General features: G+C 43.5%; 2 protein-coding genes across 4 annotated transcripts in view; one reads left to right on the forward strand and one right to left on the reverse strand.

Annotated features, from left to right (window-relative positions):
- The window catches only part of HERC4 (HECT and RLD domain containing E3 ubiquitin protein ligase 4), a 53,102-nt gene that overhangs the window by 30,377 nt on the left and 1,790 nt on the right, over positions 1 to 20,935 (forward strand). For all 3 annotated transcript variants that reach the window (XM_081328226.1, XM_081328227.1, XM_081328225.1), the window contains 9 exons: positions 317 to 436; positions 4,861 to 4,959; positions 7,592 to 7,759; positions 8,140 to 8,283; positions 12,836 to 13,002; positions 14,101 to 14,167; positions 16,938 to 17,020; positions 17,564 to 17,747; positions 18,580 to 18,682. In XM_081328226.1, the coding sequence (XP_081184352.1) occupies positions 317 to 436; positions 4,861 to 4,959; positions 7,592 to 7,759; positions 8,140 to 8,283; positions 12,836 to 13,002; positions 14,101 to 14,167; positions 16,938 to 17,020; positions 17,564 to 17,747; positions 18,580 to 18,682 (1,135 nt within the window). The remainder of the gene's footprint in view (positions 1 to 316; positions 437 to 4,860; positions 4,960 to 7,591; positions 7,760 to 8,139; positions 8,284 to 12,835; positions 13,003 to 14,100; positions 14,168 to 16,937; positions 17,021 to 17,563; positions 17,748 to 18,579; positions 18,683 to 20,935) is intronic.
- Positions 13,295 to 20,935, reverse strand: part of SIRT1 (sirtuin 1) — a 36,320-nt gene continuing 28,679 nt past the window's right edge. The window contains exon 9 of the mRNA XM_081328231.1: positions 13,295 to 13,332. Coding sequence (XP_081184357.1) covers positions 13,310 to 13,332 — 23 coding nt within the window. The 3' untranslated portion in view covers positions 13,295 to 13,309. The remainder of the gene's footprint in view (positions 13,333 to 20,935) is intronic.

Below are 20,935 nucleotides of genomic sequence, written 5' to 3' on the forward strand. Positions count from 1 at the left end.
CAGCAATCATTATTATGTGGTATGGCTTCTGGTGATAATAAAGTTCTAAAAATTACTGTGATATTTTGCTGTAACTGCATACAGAAAATTAGCAACAGTTAAATTCTCAGTCATTTTATTAGTCAGAAGTAATTTTATATTGTTATACCATGGAAAAGGGACATTGTTTATATATGAAAATGAATATGTTCTAGCTTTTCTGTTCTTATTTATAAAGATAGCTAACATTTCATCTAGAAATGTACATTTCAGGTAGTTTAGAAGGGAAATATGAAATACTTGTAGTGACAGGTTCTCTTGTGTTTTTTAAACTTAGGTGAATGAAAGAGGCGGACAGATAATACAGTATGATAAATTCTACATACATGAAATACAGGATTTGATTGATATAAGAAATGACTACTTCAGCTGGATCCAGCAGCAGGCATACGGAATGGTAAATGTCTTAATTTTTGCTCCCAGTGTATCTTTAAAGTATGTCACATGACCGTGAATTGTAGATAGTGTGGTTCTTCATTTTTATTATTTCCAACCATTAGTGAGCACGCTGCATGATTTTGCCCATACAAAATTAGGCTCTGGTGAGAAATATGTGTCATTTTCTGGCTGTGTTTTCTAGTAGGGATTTTTCCTCTGACAAAATATGTCTAAAATAGATTTATGTCGGGATAAAGCTATTTAGAATGGTTCTCAGTTTTTCTGTTACTTTTCTTACCTGACATAATGTCTATATGTCATATGTTTATATGTCTTTATCAGCATTGGAGAAGCTGATATATGCTTTTAAAATAGCTACAGGATATGCTTGCTGCCTGTGATAATTGGGACTGGGAACTGTGCCATTAAATAAACAACATGGTAGTGAAGCACAATGTCATGTTACTGTGCCAACTTAAGACAGGAGTTCTAGCAGTTGCCGTTGCCATTGTTAAAGCAAATTGCACACAGTCGTAATGTCCCGTGAGCACCATTTGTAATCTTCTGCTCGCTTCCCCATTGATTTTGCCTGTTGGAATCTGTCAATGAAGGTGGCAAATGGCAACCAAGGGATGCTGCAATGTTGTAATTGGGAGCTGCTTGCCCAGCGCCTAAATCACAATCGTGATTATGAGGATGTTGCAACAGCCGCAACTATGAGACTGGTTTGATGTCTCCTTTCTTCAGTGCCGTCTAATTTCAAGCAGAATAAGTGGTCATTAAACAGGAACTGTCTGTGTCAAGTAGGCAGAATAGTTTAGGCAGAATAGTAAAGGAAGTGACATAAACTGCAGTGAGAAGGATAAGATGCAGAACTTGAACTTGTTCAGTCACTTGCAATTGCAAAGTAAGATTGTATTCAGTGACACCCCCCCTTTGAGCTATTTAAAGTGTTTGAGCTGCATTGCAGAAGATAATAGCCAATTAAGTAAATTTTTAAAACCCCTTTTATTCTGGGTTTAAAAAGTGAAAGATGTCCTTGAATTAAGCTGTGATTAGGAAAAATAGCAGCAGCAGCACAGGAATAGTTTGCATTCTTCTAGGACAGACATGTCAAACATCAAGGCCCGTGGGCCAGATCCAGCCCCTGATTTCTTTAGATCTGGCCCGCAAGCAGGCTAGGAGGAGGAGGTGCTTGAGTAGTTACCTCTTCACTTCTTTGGGTGTGGCAGCAGCAGTGGCAGCAGCGCTAGCAGGGGGCGTGCAGTGGGAGCCTCTCCAATGCCTGGAGCTGGCATGGGTCTGTGATGATTCAGACCGGCCAGGTGGGCATGGCTGGGTAGGCGTGGCCAGGTAGAAGCAGCCAGTCCAGCCCCAGGACAGCTTGATCTGCACAGAACATGTTGCACCATCCAACTCAACATGGGGACAACTTGGTGCCCCACAAGTTCCTCGCCTCCCCAAACTACTGGCAGCCAAGCGCCCGTGTGTGCATGCACGCACGCGCGTGTGCACACACACACACACACACACCCCATTCCAAATTTGGGGAATTTTATCCAGAGAGGAAGGAAAGGTCCTTCTCCCCAAGCCCAGGCATGATTGACAGCTTGCCAGCTCCGATGTGGATGAAAGTCACCAAATGTGGAATGGGGTGTGCGTACATGCATGGAAACGTTCTTCTCCCAGTCCTAGACAACTTGAGCGTTGGCGTTTCCCTGTCTGTTGTCCCCTCTGGGCAAAGAAGGAGGCAGAGGGCGACGCTGCTGCGCATGGAAGCACAGAATCAAACTTTGCCTTGACAGATCTCTGGAGAACATGAAGAGGAGGCCGGGGAGCAGCGTTCCCCGGTCCTGCACGAGGGACGTGGGCCCTTCTCGAAAAGGATATGGGCTTGTTAGGGTAGGCTTTCTTAACGCAGCTCCCCGCCACCCCTTCTTCTCTCCAGAGATCTTTGTAATTCAGCCAAGAACTTTGGGGTGCTGCACGCACTCATACTCCAGGCCAAGCTTGGAGACTTCTATCCACATAAAAGCTGCCAATCATAACTGAGCTTGGGGAGACGGGCCTCTTCTTCCTCTGTGGATATAAGTCCCCAAACTTGGAATGTGGTGTCTATGTGACTGCCGACAGTTTGGGGAGGCAATTTGGTGGGGCACCGAGTTGTCCCCTTGTCAAGTTAGCCAGTGTGACTTGTTCTGTGGCGACCCAGGCATCCTGAGTTAGTGGAGCTGAGCCGGCTTCACCTACCCAGCCACGCCCACCTGGCCACACCGAGTCAGCCACTCCAAGTGAGCGGCATCAAGCCGGCCACGTCGAGCTGGCCGTGTCAAGCCAGCCATGGCCACCTAGTAGTGGCAACCTGGTTATAATCACCCAGCCACATCCATCTGGCAACCATAATGCTGATGCGGCCCTCAATGAAATTGTGTTCAACACCCCTGTTCTAGGTTGCTCTTCTTACACGTTTCTGCTTTCCTGGAATTTCATGATAATTTTCCATTTGATTACTAGTGAAATTCTGATTTTGTTGATACTGAGCTTTCTGAACAGAGAAAAGAATCTCCTGCAAGCATCTGTAGAAAAATGGTAAAGAACATTCCCCTTCCCCCTTCTACCTTGGGCGGGGAAGGAGAAAATGGCATGTAGCTTTAAAAACAAAAAAACAAAAAAAACCCCGGCTACCATAATGTCAGGCTAACAAACAAATTTTGTTGGGGCACTTCCTTATCTTCACATTTCATATCTAACTTTGTTTTCTGTATTAAGAAAATCCATCTCGCTGGTCCATTAGGAAAACTTAACAGGTATTAATTAGTGTTACATGCATTTTGTATTTAAAAAATGTCAAGTACAAACCTGAATATGAAAGTACTTTTATACTGTTTATAATATGTGTGTGTGTGGTGGGGGGGGAGTGATATATCTCGGTTGGAAATGTGATAGATTACCTGGATTGTGAGTGTCTCTTGCTCAGAAATGTTTATCTCAAGTTTCTGGTATATTTCTTGTTTGAGCTGTCAAGCACTAATTGAGATAATATCCAAGGTCAGAACACGGTCTCTTAGATTATACTGAAAGTTGTACTAAATCTGAGCTTCAAAGTAAATATTTTAGAACTGCAAATAACTTTAACTTTCATTAAATAACTTTAATCAAAATGCTAGGATCTGGCTAATAAGCCTTTCTGCCCTCAAGTTTCTCCATGATCTACTCAGATACGTAGGCTATCCTTGTTTGACTTCGCAGTGTCAGTGAGGCAGTGGCATCTGTTGTTTCTCCACTTCTTCAGCTCAGCAAAAGCAGGCTCTGAAATCATCACTGCCATCCCACTATGTATGGTAGTATTTTTAGATCAGAAATTCCTCTTTCTTTTTTTTCTTTGTATTTCAAATCTGAAATATTTTTGGAATTGCTTTGGAGAGTAGCCAAGAGGCAATTTTAAATTAAATGGAATAGAAATATTGATTGAGAAATATCCTTTTGCTGTTAATAACTCAAGAAATGGAAAACTGAGTTTAATCTTCCCGTTAAGAGTGTTATTTTGTCCAAGTGATTGGAGAGAATATTGGGAATAAATGTTCTAAGTGGCTGATACTTTAAAGCTGGAGATCCTTATTCTTCGGCAGCAAACTGGTTTATTGGTTGACACAATCTCATTAGAACATGCCTTCCTGTCTCTGCCTCATCCTTTCATTTAATGGTTTTCTGCATGCTCAGCACTTTCAGAAGAGAAAACACTAGAATTTTAGTATTCCCAGAGTGGCCAAAGACCCATAAAGAAGAAACCCAAGAAAGATCAAAGGACAAGAAACCCAAGAAAGATAAAAGGACACTCCAGCATAGCAATCTCACAAGGACAGCAATCCTGTTGTCCTTGGGAAGTGGCATAGTGATGTACAGTACTTGGGGGTGGGATGGCATGGAGGTGATAATGCTTATCTTAGTCTTTGCTCATTGTTGGCTCATCAGCTCCATTCCCTGTAAGCATAGAACAAATAGACCAGAAGTACTTACTTCTTGAGGTTTGGCATTGTAAGTGGAAACTCACATGCCCAAACTAACTGTACCTTTTCTTCTTAATTACTGCTGCCTTTTGTGCATTGTTGTGACTAGGATATCGGCCATGGATTAAATGAGGTAAGTGGTTAATAATTAGAGTAACAGTTTAGAACCAGACACAATAAAATTAATTTCTTGACTCTGTTCATAGACCTTGAGATTACCGATAATACCCATGTGGAAATTATCTGATCAGATCTGGATTATCAAAGAAGAAACTGCATATAATTAATATATCGATAATAAAGATTGCTCAACTGCAGCTATTGACTTACATGTTTAAACTTAGCTTCTTCTTGTAGCCAACCTTTATTTCATAAATTAAGCACTGTTTTTTCAGATTTTTTTTTCAAGTAATTCTCCCCCCACCCTTTTTTTTAGGTGTCAGATGGACCAGTTACAATTTGCACCTATCCTTTTGTATTTGACGCTCAGGCAAAGACAACACTCTTGCAAACAGATGCAGTCCTGCAGATGCAGGTATATTAATATGGCTTTACTATTTTTAAAATGATGTGTGGAGCAAGTATGATTATTCCTTGATTTAACTAAAGAGTGTGTGCTTTCCCTTTACAGAATGTAACTTTTCCTGCATCTTCATTATTTGAAAGATGCTTTATAATTTATTTTATTTAATTTATTTATTTCTTATAAAAGGGAAACTCTGGGCACTGGTTTTCGCTGAGGGTGGTGCTTGGCCTTGAGTGGCTGCTCTAGCCATCACCTTCAAGAATGGGAAGAGAATATTAGTATAGTCAGAATCAGAGCTGAATATTACTTAATTCAGTTGACATAAGTAAATGCATACCAGCACGTCATTCCCTTTCTGGGATAAGGAACATTGTACCAAAAAAAGTAAGAAATTATAAGCCAAAGAAATTTAAGGCAAGAGATGGGGGGGAGAAATATTGATAACTTTAGTTTATACTGGCACTTTCCATCCTTGCAATATCTTTATTTCTACAGAATCTGTAAACTGCTTTTACACTGCCTTTTTGTATAAACTTTTCCCATCTTTTTTTGTTCCTTAAAAAATCAATTTCTGCTGCATTCCACTTACTTTTATGTGTTTGACAGTCATTCCTTCCTTACCGCAGATTACGTACTATCCACTGTATTTTTTTATCAGCATTCATATGTTCTAGTTTGCCCTTTATATGTAACTAGTTGTTCAGTTCATTTTCCTGTCCAACACAATGATCTCGATCTTTGATACATTAATTTTCAGCTTAAATCACTTAATTGCTATGCACAATCTCATACACTTCAAATCATTAACGTTCTTAGTTACCCACATGGATCACCTGCATTAAAACTGTAGCTTGTTCAGATTCCCAGCAACACTTCCTAATATCACTGTAAGCATGTAGATTATGTTGAAGTAATCCTTTCAGGAGGTGACTAAGGTATGAGTGACTGAAAGCAATGCTTCCCAGTCCAGAAAGGGGCATAGCTGATGCACAAAGGTGTGCAAAAGCCTTCCTGATTTTGACTACCATCTGCTGTTTGAGTCTAGGAGGATCACAAGTTGTACACTAATTCCGTTCCTTGGATGGAAAACTCTTAGACCCAGAGAATCCTAAAATTCACGGCCACTCAGTTTTGCCAGGATTGAACTGATACCTATTCTCCCCATGAAGCCCTCCATGACCTCTAGACATTGAGACAGAATCTCCAAAATATCACTTGGTCAGTCTGGAGAGGAAATGCAAAGCTAGATATCAACGCTTCATGTTGATGTTAAATAGACTGTTACGCCCAAAGGGACACTGTAGAGAAGGGACTGTGGGCTAAATCCCTACCACCTAACCCCATCAGCATCAACTAGAACCAACTCTGGCTAATTCCCCCCCCCCCGGCCACTCACACAGACACACAAGTCATCTGATCTTGTTCTTCATTATCACCATTTACCGTCCACTCACATATAAATTCCTGGATTTTTATGTACTCCTAGCAGCTTAAATGACACCAGTTTGTACCTTCTGTTATACATTTTAAACCATTCACAGTTATATCCATTCACTTATATTCTATATAGATTTATCAGATGAATGCCACAAGAACAGTCCACCTTCATTGAGATCTTTTATATTCTTCCCCTTTCTCTTAGTTTTAGTTTGCTAGTTTATCTTAGGTTTTACAAATACATAGGTATTTTATTCATTTCATTTTAATTGTTTCATTCCTTCATTCCTTCCGTCATTAATTTATGCCATTTGCCATTTTGCATTCCAATCATAATATCTTATAATTGCCATTAGATAGGCCCCCCTAACACTGAGCTCCATTGCCGATCATGGCTTGAATCACTTGAGTTTCCATGTAATTTTTTTTAATAAGATATAAAAGGTGTATACCAGGGTACCAGGACAATTCCAAACATTCTCAAGCTGTTCTGTTCAATCAGGGTCTTCAACCACAGAGTATTTTGTAAGTCAATGTCGTTGCCTTCATGCCACCAGCTTGGAGAAACATACAATGTACTGAAACACCCTCAATATATAGTGCAGTTTAAATTTATAAAACATAAGTTAATGAAATGCAGCCAGTATAGTTTTTTCTCACAGTGTTCCTTTAATCACACTGAACGTTGCAGTTTAATTTAAAAAAAATGGGTGTCACATTGATGGAGATTTAAGTCCTTGGGCTTGTGGCTTGTGGCTGGGTTCTCTTACATCAGGGGTCTTCAAACTTGTCCCTTTTATGACTTGTGGACTTCAACTCCCAGAATTCCTCAGCCAGGAATTCTGGGAGTTGAAGTCCACAAGTCCTAAAAGGGCCAGGTTTGAAGACCTCTGTCTGAACATGCTGCATTCCTGTCACTGCAGTTGCCAAACAACCCTTGAAACAACATCATCCTTATTGTTGAGCACTGATGAGGTCAGAGCAAGCTTTAGGCAGCAAGAAATTTCTTGGTTAGGAACAATGGGCTTGTTCATCTGGGGCAGAAGATGGAGAAAAACTTTGCTCTAAGGGGCAAATACTGGAAATCACCATTAATACAATTTTACTAACATAGTATGAATTTTCTTAAACGTAAACTCTTGTCTTTGTCCCATGTGCACTACTATCCCTGCTTCTCCTAAGGATTTTACTTGGTTTTTCCCAGATGGCTGTTGACCAGGCTCACAGACAGAATTTCTCATCTATTTTTCTCCCAGTATTTGAATCTGTCAATCCATGTCTGATCTTAATTGTGCGCAGAGAAAATATTGTGGGGGATGCCATGGAAGTTCTAAGGAAAACAAAAAATCTAGATTACAAGAAACCTCTCAAGGTATGTTATGTTGGCATATTTTAAATTCTTGAGCCACACATCAGCTTAACAATTGTGATTCTCCCTCCTCTGCTCTTTCCCTTCTAAAGGTTCATCTTGGAAATGCTCATTTTGGGATGCCAACATCTTGAGCAGAAAAACAGCTGGCCCATAAAGGATTTCAGTAGTCCCAGCCATTCAGAAATACTATCACTGTTATTTATTTTTTTAAAAAACTGGAGCTTCATTAATGTATTTGAATATCAAAAATTAAGAGCAATGTGAGATCCGTGACAAATTTGCTTTTTTAAAAAAAATATATATCCCGTTATCCATGCAACAAATCTGTATTTGAATGTAACAATTATAACATAGTACGCTAACTTCATTGCCAATGTTAGGTTATTTTTGTAGGTGAGGAAGCTGTTGATGCAGGTGGAGTCCGCAAAGAGTTTTTCCTACTTATTATGAGAGAACTGTTAGATCCCAAGTATGGAATGTTTAGATATAATGAAGATTCGAGACTGATCTGGTTCTCAGATAAGGTATGTAGTCTGTATGATGAGGGTATTTTTGCTAGTGTGATGGCAGCGAATAGATTTTGGTTTGCCTTGCAAACTGATCCTAAGTGTGGTTAAAAAAAGACTTTATTCTAATTAAACCAGTGCACATTAATTATTGTCTTATGCTTCCTGATGGGATTTCTGTATCGGGCTTTGTGCTTCATCTTGGATGGGTTACCTTCCTACATTTCTAGGGTTGGCAGCTATATCTGATTGTGTGCTTTCTGGCTGAGGTCTAATATTTGTCACTTGTTGGGGAGAAGAGCATTTGCAAATGAGTGGGGGAGCAGGATCTATGATTTGTACTTAGATGTTTATTTATTTATTTATTTTAATCCCATGGGACTTCTAAGCTGTGATTTGCTTTATTCTAGGAAAACGTGCTGTTTTTCCATTTGCAACATTAAAATTAATATACAGTTAATGGCGTTATATGAAAAGCAATAGCATCAGCAATGTAATTTGCTCATTACAACAATTGTGGAATAAATAGACCTTTTTTTTAAAAAAAAAAAGCAGATAGTTAAAGAATAAAAATTGGTACCAGATGAGCTTCTAGAAGAATAATTTTGCAATGGAAGGGCCATGCGGAAAAGGTCCTTTTAGCAATCACCATCTGCCCTGCTTCAGAAAATGTCTAAAATGTGAGCAGTAATTTCAGAGCCCAAGTGGTTCCTCAGTTCTGGTTACAGTAACATTAGGGGTGATGGCCAAAATATTACAGCATATATATTTATTTATTTATTAAAATTTTATACCGCCCTTCTCCCGAAGGACTCAGGGCGGTGTACAGGGCAATAAATATCAAAAACGAAGTACAAAAGTTAAAAAACAATTAAATATTATGCCCAATATATACAGTAATTAAAAAACCATGTTAAAACCCCAACCCCTAACCCATCAAACCAGGCCCAATTGCTCAAATAAATAAGTTTTTAGATCCCGCCGGAAGGAGCGAAGGTCGGGGGCCATCCGGAGCTCGACCGGCAAGCGGTTCCACAGGTCTGGCGCGCCCACAGAGAAGGCCCTCCCCCTGGGGGCCACCAATCGACATTCTTTGATCGGAGGCACCCTGAGGAGGCCCTATCTGTGGGAGCGCACTGGACGGAGGGAAGTTGCAAGACTCTATCAGCACAACTGATTAATTGTACAGAGTTGTGTTGACCTCTAAGGATGCCAGATACAATGGGAGCTTTAAATTGCTTTAAATTACTTCAGGGAGAAGTAGATACCAGTCTGAAACAGATAAGATAAATTTCAGCATTTTGGCTTTCTAAAAGGTTCAAATTTTACTTGAGGTTTGACATTTACTGAACACACACATTACTTGTAGAACTTAGATACCGTATATACTTGAGTATAAGCCGAATTTTTCAGCCCACTTTTTGGGCTGAAAAATTCCACTTCGGCTTATACTCCAGTCAACAAAAAAACTTACCGAGGACTTGTGCGCGGCCGAGGCTTTGGTGCTTCTGGGATCGCGCGCACCTCTCCCAAGCCACCGCCATCCGGAGACCTGCCGAAGTTTGGGGAGGTTTGGGGAGGTGCGCGCGCACCTCCCCAAACCTCCCCAAACGTCGGCAGGTCTCCGGACCTCCGCGCCTTGCCTGCCTGCTTCTTTCCGCAGCGGAAAGAAGCAGGCAGGCAGGGCGCGGAGGAACGGAGACCTGCCGACGTTTGGGGAGGTTTGGGCGCCTCCCCAAACCTCGGCAGGTCTCCGTTCCTCCGCGCAGACCTGCCGACGTTTGGGGAGGTTTGGGCGCCTCCCCAAACCTCCCCAAACCTCGGCAGGTCTCCGTTCCTCCTGCCGACCTTTGGGGAGGTTTGGGCGCCTCCCCAAACCTCGGCAGGTCTCCGTTCCTCCTGCCGACCTTTGGGGAGGTTTGGGCGCCTCCCCAAACCTCCCCAAACCTCGGCAGGTCTCCGTTCCTCCGCGTAGACCTGCCGACCTTTGGGGAGGTTTGGGCGCCTCCCCAAACCTCGGCAGGTCTCCGTTCCTCCTGCCGACGTTTGGGGAGGTTTGGGCGCCTCCCCAAACCTCGGCAGGTCTCCGTTCCTCCGCGCAGACCTGCCGACGTTTGGGGAGGTTTGGGCGCCTCCCCAAACCTCCCCAAACCTCGGCAGGTCTCCGTTCCTGTTTGGGGAGGTTTGGGCGCCTCCCCAAACCTCCCCAAACCTCGGCAGGTCTCCGTTCCTCCGCGCAGACCTGCCGACGTTTGGGGAGGTTTGGGCGCCTCCCCAAACCTCCCCAAACCTCGGCAGGTCTCCGTTCTTCCTGCCGAACTTTGGGGAGGTTTGGGCGCCTCCCCAAACCTCCCCAAACCTCGGCAGGTCTCCGTTCCTCCTGCCGACCTTTGGGGAGGTTTGGGCGCCTCCCCAAACCTCCCCAAACCTCGGCAGGTCTCCGTTCCTCCTGCCGACCTTTGGGGAGGTTTGGGCGCCTCCCCAAACCTCGGCAGGTCTCCGTTCCTCCGCGCAGACCTGCCGACGTTTGGGGAGGTTTGGGCGCCTCCCCAAACCTCCCCAAACCTCGGCAGGTCTCCGTTCCTCCGCGCAGACCTGCCGACGTTTGGGGAGGTTTGGGCGCCTCCCCAAACCTCCCCAAACCTCGGCAGGTCTCCGTTCTTCCTGCCGACCTTTGGGGAGGTTTGGGCGCCTCCCCAAACCTCCCCAAACCTCGGCAGGTCTCCGTTCCTCCTGCCGACCTTTGGGGAGGTTTGGGCGCCTCCCCAAACCTCCCCAAACCTCGGCAGGTCTCCGTTCCTCCTGCCGACCTTTGGGGAGGTTTGGGCGCCTCCCCAAACCTCCCCAAACCTCGGCAGGTCTCCGTTCCTCCGCGCAGACCTGCCGACGTTTGGGGAGGTTTGGGCGCCTCCCCAAACCTCCCCAAACCTCGGCAGGTCTCCGTTCTTCCTGCCGACCTTTGGGGAGGTTTGGGCGCCTCCCCAAAGCTCCCCAAACCTCGGCAGGTCTCCGTTCCTCCTGCCGACCTTTGGGGAGGTTTGGGCGCCTCCCCAAACCTCGGCAGGTCTCCGTTCCTCCTGCCGACCTTTGGGGAGGTTTGGGCGCCTCCCCAAACCTCCCCAAACCTCGGCAGGTCTCCGTTCCTCCTGCCGACGTTTGGGGAGGTTTGGGCGCCTCCCCAAACCTCGGCAGGTCTCCGTTCCTCCGCGCAGACCTGCCGACGTTTGGGGAGGTTTGGGCGCCTCCCCAAACCTCCCCAAACCTCGGCAGGTCTCCGTTCCTGTTTGGGGAGGTTTGGGCGCCTCCCCAAACCTCCCCAAACCTCGGCAGGTCTCCGTTCCTCCGCGCAGACCTGCCGACGTTTGGGGAGGTTTGGGCGCCTCCCCAAACCTCCCCAAACCTCGGCAGGTCTCCGTTCCTCCTGCCGACCTTTGGGGAGGTTTGGGCGCCTCCCCAAACGTCGGCAGGTCTGCGCGGAGGAACGGAGACCTGCCGAGGTTTGGGGAGGCGCCCAAACCTCCCCAAAGGTCGGCAGGAGGAACGGAGACCTGCCGAGGTTTGGGGAGGTTTGGGGAGGCGCCCAAACCTCCCCAAAGGTCGGCAGGAGGAACGGAGACCTGCCGAGGTTTGGGGAGGCGCCCAAACCTCCCCAAAGGTCGGCAGGTCTGCGCGGAGGAACGGAGACCTGCCGAGGTTTGGGGAGGCGCCCAAACCTCCCCAAAGGTCGGCAGGAGGAACGGAGACCTGCCGAGGTTTGGGGAGGCGCCCAAACCTCCCCAAAGGTCGGCAGGAGGAACGGAGACCTGCCGAGGTTTGGGGAGGCGCCCAAACCTCCCCAAAGGTCGGCAGGTCAGCGCGGAGGAACGGAGACCTGCAGAGGTTTGGGGAGGCGCCCAAACCTCCCCAAAGGTCGGCAGGAGGAACGGAGACCTGCCGAGGTTTGGGGAGGCGCCCAAACCTCCCCAAAGGTCGGCAGGAGGAACGGAGACCTGCCGAGGTTTGGGGAGGTTTGGGGAGGCGCCCAAACCTCCCCAAAGGTCGGCAGGAGGAACGGAGACCTGCCGACGTTTGGGGAGGTTTGGGGAGGTGCGCGCGATCCTGGAAGCACCGAAGCCTCGGCCGCGCGCAAGTCCTCGGTAAGCTCCGGGCGGTCACTTGCTTCGCGTCTCCTGAGGGAAGGGGGGGCGACTGGAGCGGGCGTGTTTCCTCGCCTGCTGGGCGCCGCGATTTGCCCGGGGAACGCGCGGGCCCCGAATGGCAGCGTGGAGCGAGGAAGCGGACAGCCAGGGCTTCCCCGAGAGCCGCGGCCACACAGGGTATTCCTGTGTATTCAGGCTTGCAAAATGGCGGATCGAGCCTCTGCTGGCGGCAGAGGCTTGCAGAACGGCGGATCGGCTTATACTCGAGTCAATAACTTTTTCCAGTTTTTGGGGGTGAAATTGGGGGTCTCGGCTTATACTCGAGTCGGCTTATACTCAAGTATATACGGTAATCTGCATTTCTTCATGGAACAGTGTGGCTTAACCTTATTTTGCTTTGCTTTCTGTTGAGTTACTTTTTGTGTTCACAGACCTTTGAAGACAGTGACTTGTTTCACCTGATTGGTGTTGTTTGCGGACTAGCAATCTATAATTTTACTATTGTAGAACTTCACTTTCCATTGGCTTTATATAAGAAGCTTCTGAATAAGAAACCTTCCCTGGAAGACCTCAAAGAGTTAATGCCTGATGTTGGCAGGTGAACACAGTTGTAGTTGATATTATGATACAGAAATTAAAATGATCTGTGCTTTGGCTTGTTTCATTAGTGAAAAGAATGAAGTTCAGTATCGTTAATCAGAAGATGACATGTTGCTTACTTTGCTCTGCTTAGGTTATTAATACACACACACACACTTGTGGTTTAATCAATCTCCATTTAATATTCTTGATTAAAAACATGAATAGGATGATGAGAAGCATTTGGTGGCTATTCTAAGAAGTCAGTGCTATCAATTTTTGATTTGAGATCATTTCTTCCCATTGGACCAGCCTGTTTTCTGGCTTCATATTTTCTCCGAAATCCTGCCTAGAAGGAAAAAGAGGGTGTTTGTAGGAGTAAGATCACTTTCTCCTCTGTTGTCAAGGACAGACTGTGAGATAGAAGAAGGTGCTGAATGAAAACATACAAAGTCTGGCAGGCATTTTCATTGCTTTTGCCTAGTTTGGAATTGCAGTACAACTCAATTAAAATAAAAACATTTTAAAAATGAGACATTTTACTTATGCATATTTAAAAACATATCCTTTAAAACTTTGGAACGAAGGCCGTCAAAATTAAAATTAGGCAACGTGACACGGTTTGCCTTAAGATGGTGCCGTCAAGATGAATTTTTGCATAGTTGAGGAAAATTAGGCCATATGTTGGAATGTTAGGAAAAAAATGCCGGCACATGCTATTAAATGGTGCCTGGAATTAGAATAGGTAGGTGACCTTGTAGTACTGTAAATGAAATATTTACATATGGAGTCTTTTCAATCTAATTGTCAAAACAGTATGCACCTGTGACGAACTGTCTGAAGTTTGCAAAAGGAGAAAATATTTATTTTTGGGGGGGGGTGAGCATGAAGGGTTGGGAGGAGACCAGAAAAGGTACCCTTAGAGTGGAAAATTCTCAAGGAAGAATGAATGCTGGATAATTGAACTGAGGGGGCTCCATTCTGCATTGCAATGTTTTGTGGATGTACCTCCTTGTTCTCAGTTTTGATAGAAGAATAGCAAAAGCTTTCACGTTTGTAGAGTCTAACTAAATTCTGCTGTTGCTGAAATGAAAGATCAGAATATTTGATTTTCCAGGAGTATGCAACAATTGCTAGATTATCCAGAAGATGATGTGGAAGATACCTTCTGCCTCAACTTTACAGTAAGCATTATCTGTTAGCACATGTGTCAGTTCATTTCAAAGTGGAATGAATATTAATCTAAAAATGGAATACTTTTATTGATCAAGTGTGATGAGACACAAGGAATTTGTCTCTAGTGCAAAAGCTCTCAGTGTACGTGTCAAAACAGCAAAGTAATAATATTCATAATAATATATATAATAAAAACATAATAAGAAAGGATAATCATAATAATGATGCTAATAGAGAAGGTAGTGGAACAGATAAGAAGGATAAAAGTAATACATTGTGTGCACAATTATTAGGCAAGTGAGTGTTTTGACCATATCAACATTTTCATGCATATTTTCCACCTCCAAGCTGTAGAAACTTGAATGATTAGTGGATATAACCATATTCAGGCAATGTATATCTATGTAACGAGGGAGCGTGTGCCCTAAGGAGATCAACACCCTATATCAAGGTGTACGTAATTATTAGGCAGCTTCTTTTCCTCAGGCAAAATGGGCCAAAAAAGAGATTTAACTCACTCTGAAAAGTTAAAAATTGTAAAAAGTCTTTCAGAAGGATGCAGCACTCTTGAAATTGCTAAGATATTGGGGTATGATCACAGAACCATCCAACGTTTTGTTGCAAAACTTGGATGAGGGAATTGAAGGAGAACTCATCAGATTTGCAGGTGGAGTAGCCAACAACCCAGAAGACGAACTCAGGATCCAGAGGGATCTTGGCAGACTTGAACAGTGGGCAACAAAATGAGTTTCAGTGTGGAGAAAAGCAAATTTTTTACATCTAGGCAGGAAAAATCAAAGGTACAAGTACAGATTGGGCCAGACTTGGCTTAAAGACAGCAACTGTGAAAGGGACCTTGGAGTCCTAGTGGACGATCACTTGACAATGAGCCAGCAGTGTGCAGCAGCAACCAAAGAAGCTAATACAATCCTGGGTTGTATAAACAGAGGTATAGAATCAAGTTCACGTGAAATATTAGTACTGCTTTAATAAAACCCCTAGTAAGACCACACCTGGAAAAATGCAGCCAGTTTTGGTCACCATATCACAAAAAAGATGTTGAGAATTTGGAAAAAATTCAGAGGAGCAACTAAGATGATCAAAGGCCTGGAGACTAAAACATACGAAGAACGACTACGGGACTTGGGTTTGGCAAGTCTAAAGACAAGAAGAAATAGGGGAGACATGATAGCAGTATTCCAATATCTGAGGGGCTGCCACAAGGCAGAGGAGGGCAGGTTGTTCACCAAAGCATCAGAGGGCAGGACGAGAAACAATGGTTGGAAACTGATCAAAGAGAGACGCAACCTGGAATTAAGGAGAAACTTCCTGACAATGAGGACAATCAACAAATGGAACAGCTTACCCCCAGAAATTGTGGGCGCTCCTTCACTGGAGACTTTTAAAAAGAGACTAGACATTCACCTGTCTGAGATGGTATAGGTTCTCCTGCTTGAGCAGGGGGCTGGATTAAAAGACCTTCAAGGTCCCTAGCTCTAAATAGTCTATTCTAAATAGTCAACAGGTTTGCAAGAAACATTTTGAGAAAAAAAGACGCACATTGCCAAAGATTTGAGAAGAATCAAATGTGAAGCTACCAGGAACCCATTGTCCTTCAGTGCTATCATATTCCAGAACTGCAACTTAACCTGGAGTGCACAGAAGTACAAGGTGTTCAGTGCTCAGAGACATGGCCAAGGTAAGAAAGGCTGAAACCCAACCACCACTGAACAAGACACATTAGTTGAAATGGCAAGACTGGGCCAAGAAATATCTAAAGACAGATTTTTCAAAGGTTCTATTGACTGATGAGAGTGACCCTTGATGGACCAGATGGATAGGCCTGTGGCTGGATCAGTAATGGGCACAGAGCTCCACTTTGACTCAGATGCCAGCAAGGTAGAGGTGGGGTGCTGGTATGGACTGGTAGTAATAAAGATGAGCTAGTTGGACCTTTTCAGGTTGAAGATGGACTCTAAATAAATAACACTCGAACCTACTGCCAATTTTTAGAAGACAACTTTCTTCAAGCAGCAGTACAGGAAAAAGTCAGCATCTTTCAAAGAAGAGCATGATTTTTATGCATGGCTACCCAGTAAAGGCCTCATGACATGGCTCCCTTCTTCACCTGACTTAAACCCTATTGAGAACTTGTGGGCCCTTCTTAAATGGGAGATTTCAAGTGAAGGAAAACAGTACACTTCTCTGAAGACGGTCTGGGAGGCTGTGGCTGCTGCTGCACAAAACATTGATCGTCAACAGATCAAGAAACGCAGACTCCATGAATGGAAGGCTTATGACTGTTATTGAAAAGAAGGGTGGCTATATTGGTCACTGATCCTTTTCTTTGAAATGTCAGAAATGTTTATTTTGTACATTTTGAGTTGTTTGTTTATTCCTACTTTTAACAGATGCAAATAAATGAGTGGGGTGGGTAAATTTTCATTTTTCCTTTACTCGCATGATAATTTTGCAGTCTAATAGTTGCCCAATAATTGTGCACACATTGGCATTCTCCTAAGAAAGCCAAAACCTCACTTTTACTCTCTTAAACATTCAGGTTTAAGGTTTATTAGCATTTTGGATTGACCAAGAGCACCATAATGGTTCAATAATCCTCCAAAATACAACTTACCTAATAATTGTGCCCACAGTGCATAGCCATATTGCATGATTCTGTATGTTTCTGTCTCTAGTGAAGATTTGATATGATGCTCCTTACAAAATGTTGAAATCTTCCGCAGCAAGCAGTAAGATACCTTGTTCTCTCCTGAACAGATTACGGTAGAAAACTTTGGTGCCACAGAAGTTAAAGAGCTAATTCCAAATGGCGCTGATATCCCCGTTGTCAAACAGAATAGGTAGGTTTTAATAGTGTACTTCATTTAGCATTTCATCTTTCTACTTTTAATTCAAAATTAACTAAAAGGAATCAAGTCACCAACATACTAGTGATGATCAGATAGCTCTCTCTGGTTTCATAAACTGTCTTATGAAACTGGGAATGAACACAGGTCCAAGTTTTCCTTCTGTTCTTAATTTTGGTGCTCTATCTGTGATACGTATGAAAGCATTAAAGAAGCTAGTGCTATGTTTAATTAACCTACTTTAAGTCAGACATACAGGATGTTTGGGCTTAATGTATAGCATAAATGAAGTTCCCAGAGTCAGGAAGAGAAGCGGCACTTTCATAACATTTATCTATCCATGATTTAGCTGAATTAAGCCTTTGCCTGACTGAATAGTTGGAATATTTTATAGAATATTTTGTTGAAGGAAGAAGAAATGTTCGTACTGCCATCTACCTGATTCTTTCAATCTGTTATTCATGAGTTATAAGAAAAGAATAATTGCCATTGCTAAATGAGTATTTCTAAAGGGCTTTTCTTTTAATCTGATTTTAGGCAAGAGTTTGTGGATGCCTATGTGGACTACATCTTCAATAAATCTGTGGCTTCTCTCTATGATGCATTCCATGAAGGCTTTCACAAAGTGTGTGGTGGTAAAGTTCTTCAGCTGTTTGAGCCCAATGAACTGCAAGCAATGGTGATTGGGAACACAAACTATGATTGGAAAGAACTAGAGAAGGTATGTGGGGTCTGCCAGAAATTAGATGCTGTTCATGAATTAAGCCTTCTATTTGCCAAGGTTATTTTCTCGTCCTCTTTGGTAACAGAGAACGTTTGTTACGAAAAGAAAAAATATATTTAATACCACACTATAGACATTGAGAGGGATGCGGTGGCTCAGTGGGTTAGGACGCTGAGCTTGTCGATCTGAAGGTCGGCAGTTTGGCGGGTCGAATCCCGAGTGCCGCGTAACAGAGTGAGTGCCTGTTACTCGTCCCAGCTTCTGCCAACCTAGCAGTTCGAAAGCACGTAAAAATGCAAGTAGAAAAATAGGGACCACTACGGTGGGAAGGTAACAGCGTTCTGTGCGCCTTTGGCGTCTAGTCATGCCGGCCACATGACCACAGAGACGTCCTCGGACAAACGCTGGCTCTTCGGCTTTGAAACGGAGATGAGCACTGGCCCCTAGAGTTGGAAACGACTAGCACGTATGTGCGGGGGAACCTTTACCTTTACCTATAGACATTGAGCCTTTATTTATTAAACCAAATAATAATATGGTTGGTGGTAAACTTTCAAATAGTGGATTAGAAAATGAAAATTTATGTATGCTGCAGTCCTTTGCATGTTTCCCCAGACATCCCATGATAAATATCACTTAAATTAGTGGAAGATTATAGCTATAGTTTTTAAATGGCTTATTTAAGCATGCATATTGCACAGTCCCTTGCAGTGTCCTAGCCTGCACTTCAATATCTGGTCAACGTAGTCTACCATTTGCAATGGAGAAGGAAGAAAATCCCAGGGAGAATATTCTTTAATAGTATGATTTTGATTTTTTTTGTCCTTAGAACACTCAATACAAAGGAGAATATTGGGCAGAACATCCAACAATTAAATTTTTTTGGGAAGTTTTTCATGAGTTACCACTGGAAAAGAAGAAACAGTTTTTGTGTAAGTATCTTTATAAAATGAATACATCTTGACTTAGCTGGGGTCCTGTTTTGCATATAATGCTAAATCTGTCGTTCATCTCCTCCTTTCCAGTGTAAGCAAGAGCCACCTCGTCAAAACCCATTCCTATTTTATTTCACTTCATTCCACCTCTCCTGGGTTTTGCCATGTTTCCAAGGGGGAGGGGGGGATGTGCCTGCAGGGCTATTGCTATTGCTTTCACTTTCTCCTTTCACTACAGTGTAAACCCTTATTTTGTTTATTGGGTCTGCATCCTGTTTCCTGCTTATCTCTGAACTCTTATCTTTTAAACTGTCAGTTAAGAACAAAGGAGAATAAGGAATATAACTTCAGTGCCTGGTTTATGTCCACGCTCCCAGACAAAGGTGTGAAGAAGCCTCCGACCCTCACTGTGCAAACTGGAGACGGGCCATGTTATCTCCCTGGTTCCCACAACGGACTTAACACTTGGGGATTGGCTATCCCACATTGGGCGGTCAATCCATGGTGTGGGGTCCTGCTTGGGGACACTATAATCTACTGCGTTGGGTGGGAAATCTCAGATCCTGTCTATTATGCCTGCTATCTCCTACTCTTAATAAAAGTTCCTGCTTGGAAGAAATTGTTTCCAAGAGTTCTGCTTTCTTAAGATGTGGGCTTGACGTAGGCCTTGACATACCCAGAAGTATGAGGTTCCACTTCTAAACTGTCCAGAAGGCAGTTTACCTTCTGCTTACTTTGCTTTTTAACTGTTTTTAATTAATGGTTGATTTTTTTGTTTTTTGTTTTTGTTTTAATTGTGTACACGATCCAAAATCATATGCAAGTGAGATGGGCGGCTGTATAAATTGAATGAATTTCTTTGAATGAAAACCATTTCTGCTCTTGGAATGGGAAAGTCTCTTTTCCCCTCAGCAGTCCCTGGTACAAGTCATGCAGAAGAGTGGGTAATCGTACTATAGAACTGGATGTCTAGTTATGTATTGTTGAGGTCTATCATGTTTTATTCACAGAAGCCTGGGTCAGCGATCAGAGTTAATTACTCAACTATAGTTCAGATGAACCAGAATTCCAGGAATCTTGGAGATAACTTTGGGTAGAAAAGGCTTTTTTCCTCACTTCTTCACACTAGAGGACCGGTATCAAACTCGCCGCTTCACAGGACGTGTTGTGACGTATCACGACTTTTTTTGCATTGCTGGAGCTGGAGTGGGCACAGCCTCCACGTGATGCAATCAGCCTGTGGGCTGGCAGTTTGATACCCCTGCACTAGAGGAAAGAAAACATACCAGCCTGAAGCTTACAAGCAATATTATGCTGGTACTACATATGGGTCTGCCTTGCAATATGAGCCGATGTTTCCTATAAAATGTAGAATGTATTATTTTTTATTTTATTTTAATCCCATTTATATCCCGCCCTTCTCCGAAGACTCAGGGTGGCTTACAATCTAAAGCACAAATCAATGTGCTTAGCAATAGCCTTCATTCTATGTATATGCCTGCTTATTAGGGCTTTCAACCCCGCAGCAAGCGGCATTATTACAAAGTCAGCTTATTGCCCCCAACAATCTGGGTCCTCATTTTACCTACCTCGGAAGGATGGAAGGCTGAGTCAATCTTGAGCCTGGTGGGATGCGAACCTGCACTAATTGCAGGCAGCTGGTGTTACTTAAGGAGGCATTAGCCCACTGCTTCACCAAGGCTCTCTTGGGAAACATGATGTCAGAATCCAGTTATATTTCATTTCTATCTATCTTCTCTGATTTAAAAACTAATCCTTACTATCTTCTGGATTCTGTCATCCTAAAAAAGGGGAGAGGGTATGCATGGGGTTTTTACTACTTTCACTTCCTGTATTCAATACAAAGTAACCTTTTGTTGATTCACTTCCTGTCTGCTAACCATAACAATGTGGCCATCTACCTTTCATCCTATGCCTCTCTGAAACTCTTCTCTTTAGCGACAGTGAGGGCTGGAGTTAACACCTAGAAATCTGCCGGTTTGAATCGCCTGGAAGAAGTGCGGGGTGGGGGGCTGCTTGGGAACACTTTAAAACATTGAATGGTGGGGGGATCCCCCAGATCCTGTCTAACATGCCTTCAGTCAATTTCTCTTAATAAAAATTCCTGTTAGGAGAAACCATTTCCAAGAGTTCTATTTTCTTAAGATGTAGATTGAAGTGGGTCCTTACACATAAGTAAATATATTTTTAAAAAGCTAAGAAGAGGAAAAAATATAAGGTGAATATTTC

This window comes from Vipera berus, assembly GCF_964194415.1.
Source record: "Vipera berus genome assembly, chromosome: 5".
NCBI lineage: Eukaryota > Metazoa > Chordata > Lepidosauria > Squamata > Viperidae > Vipera > Vipera berus.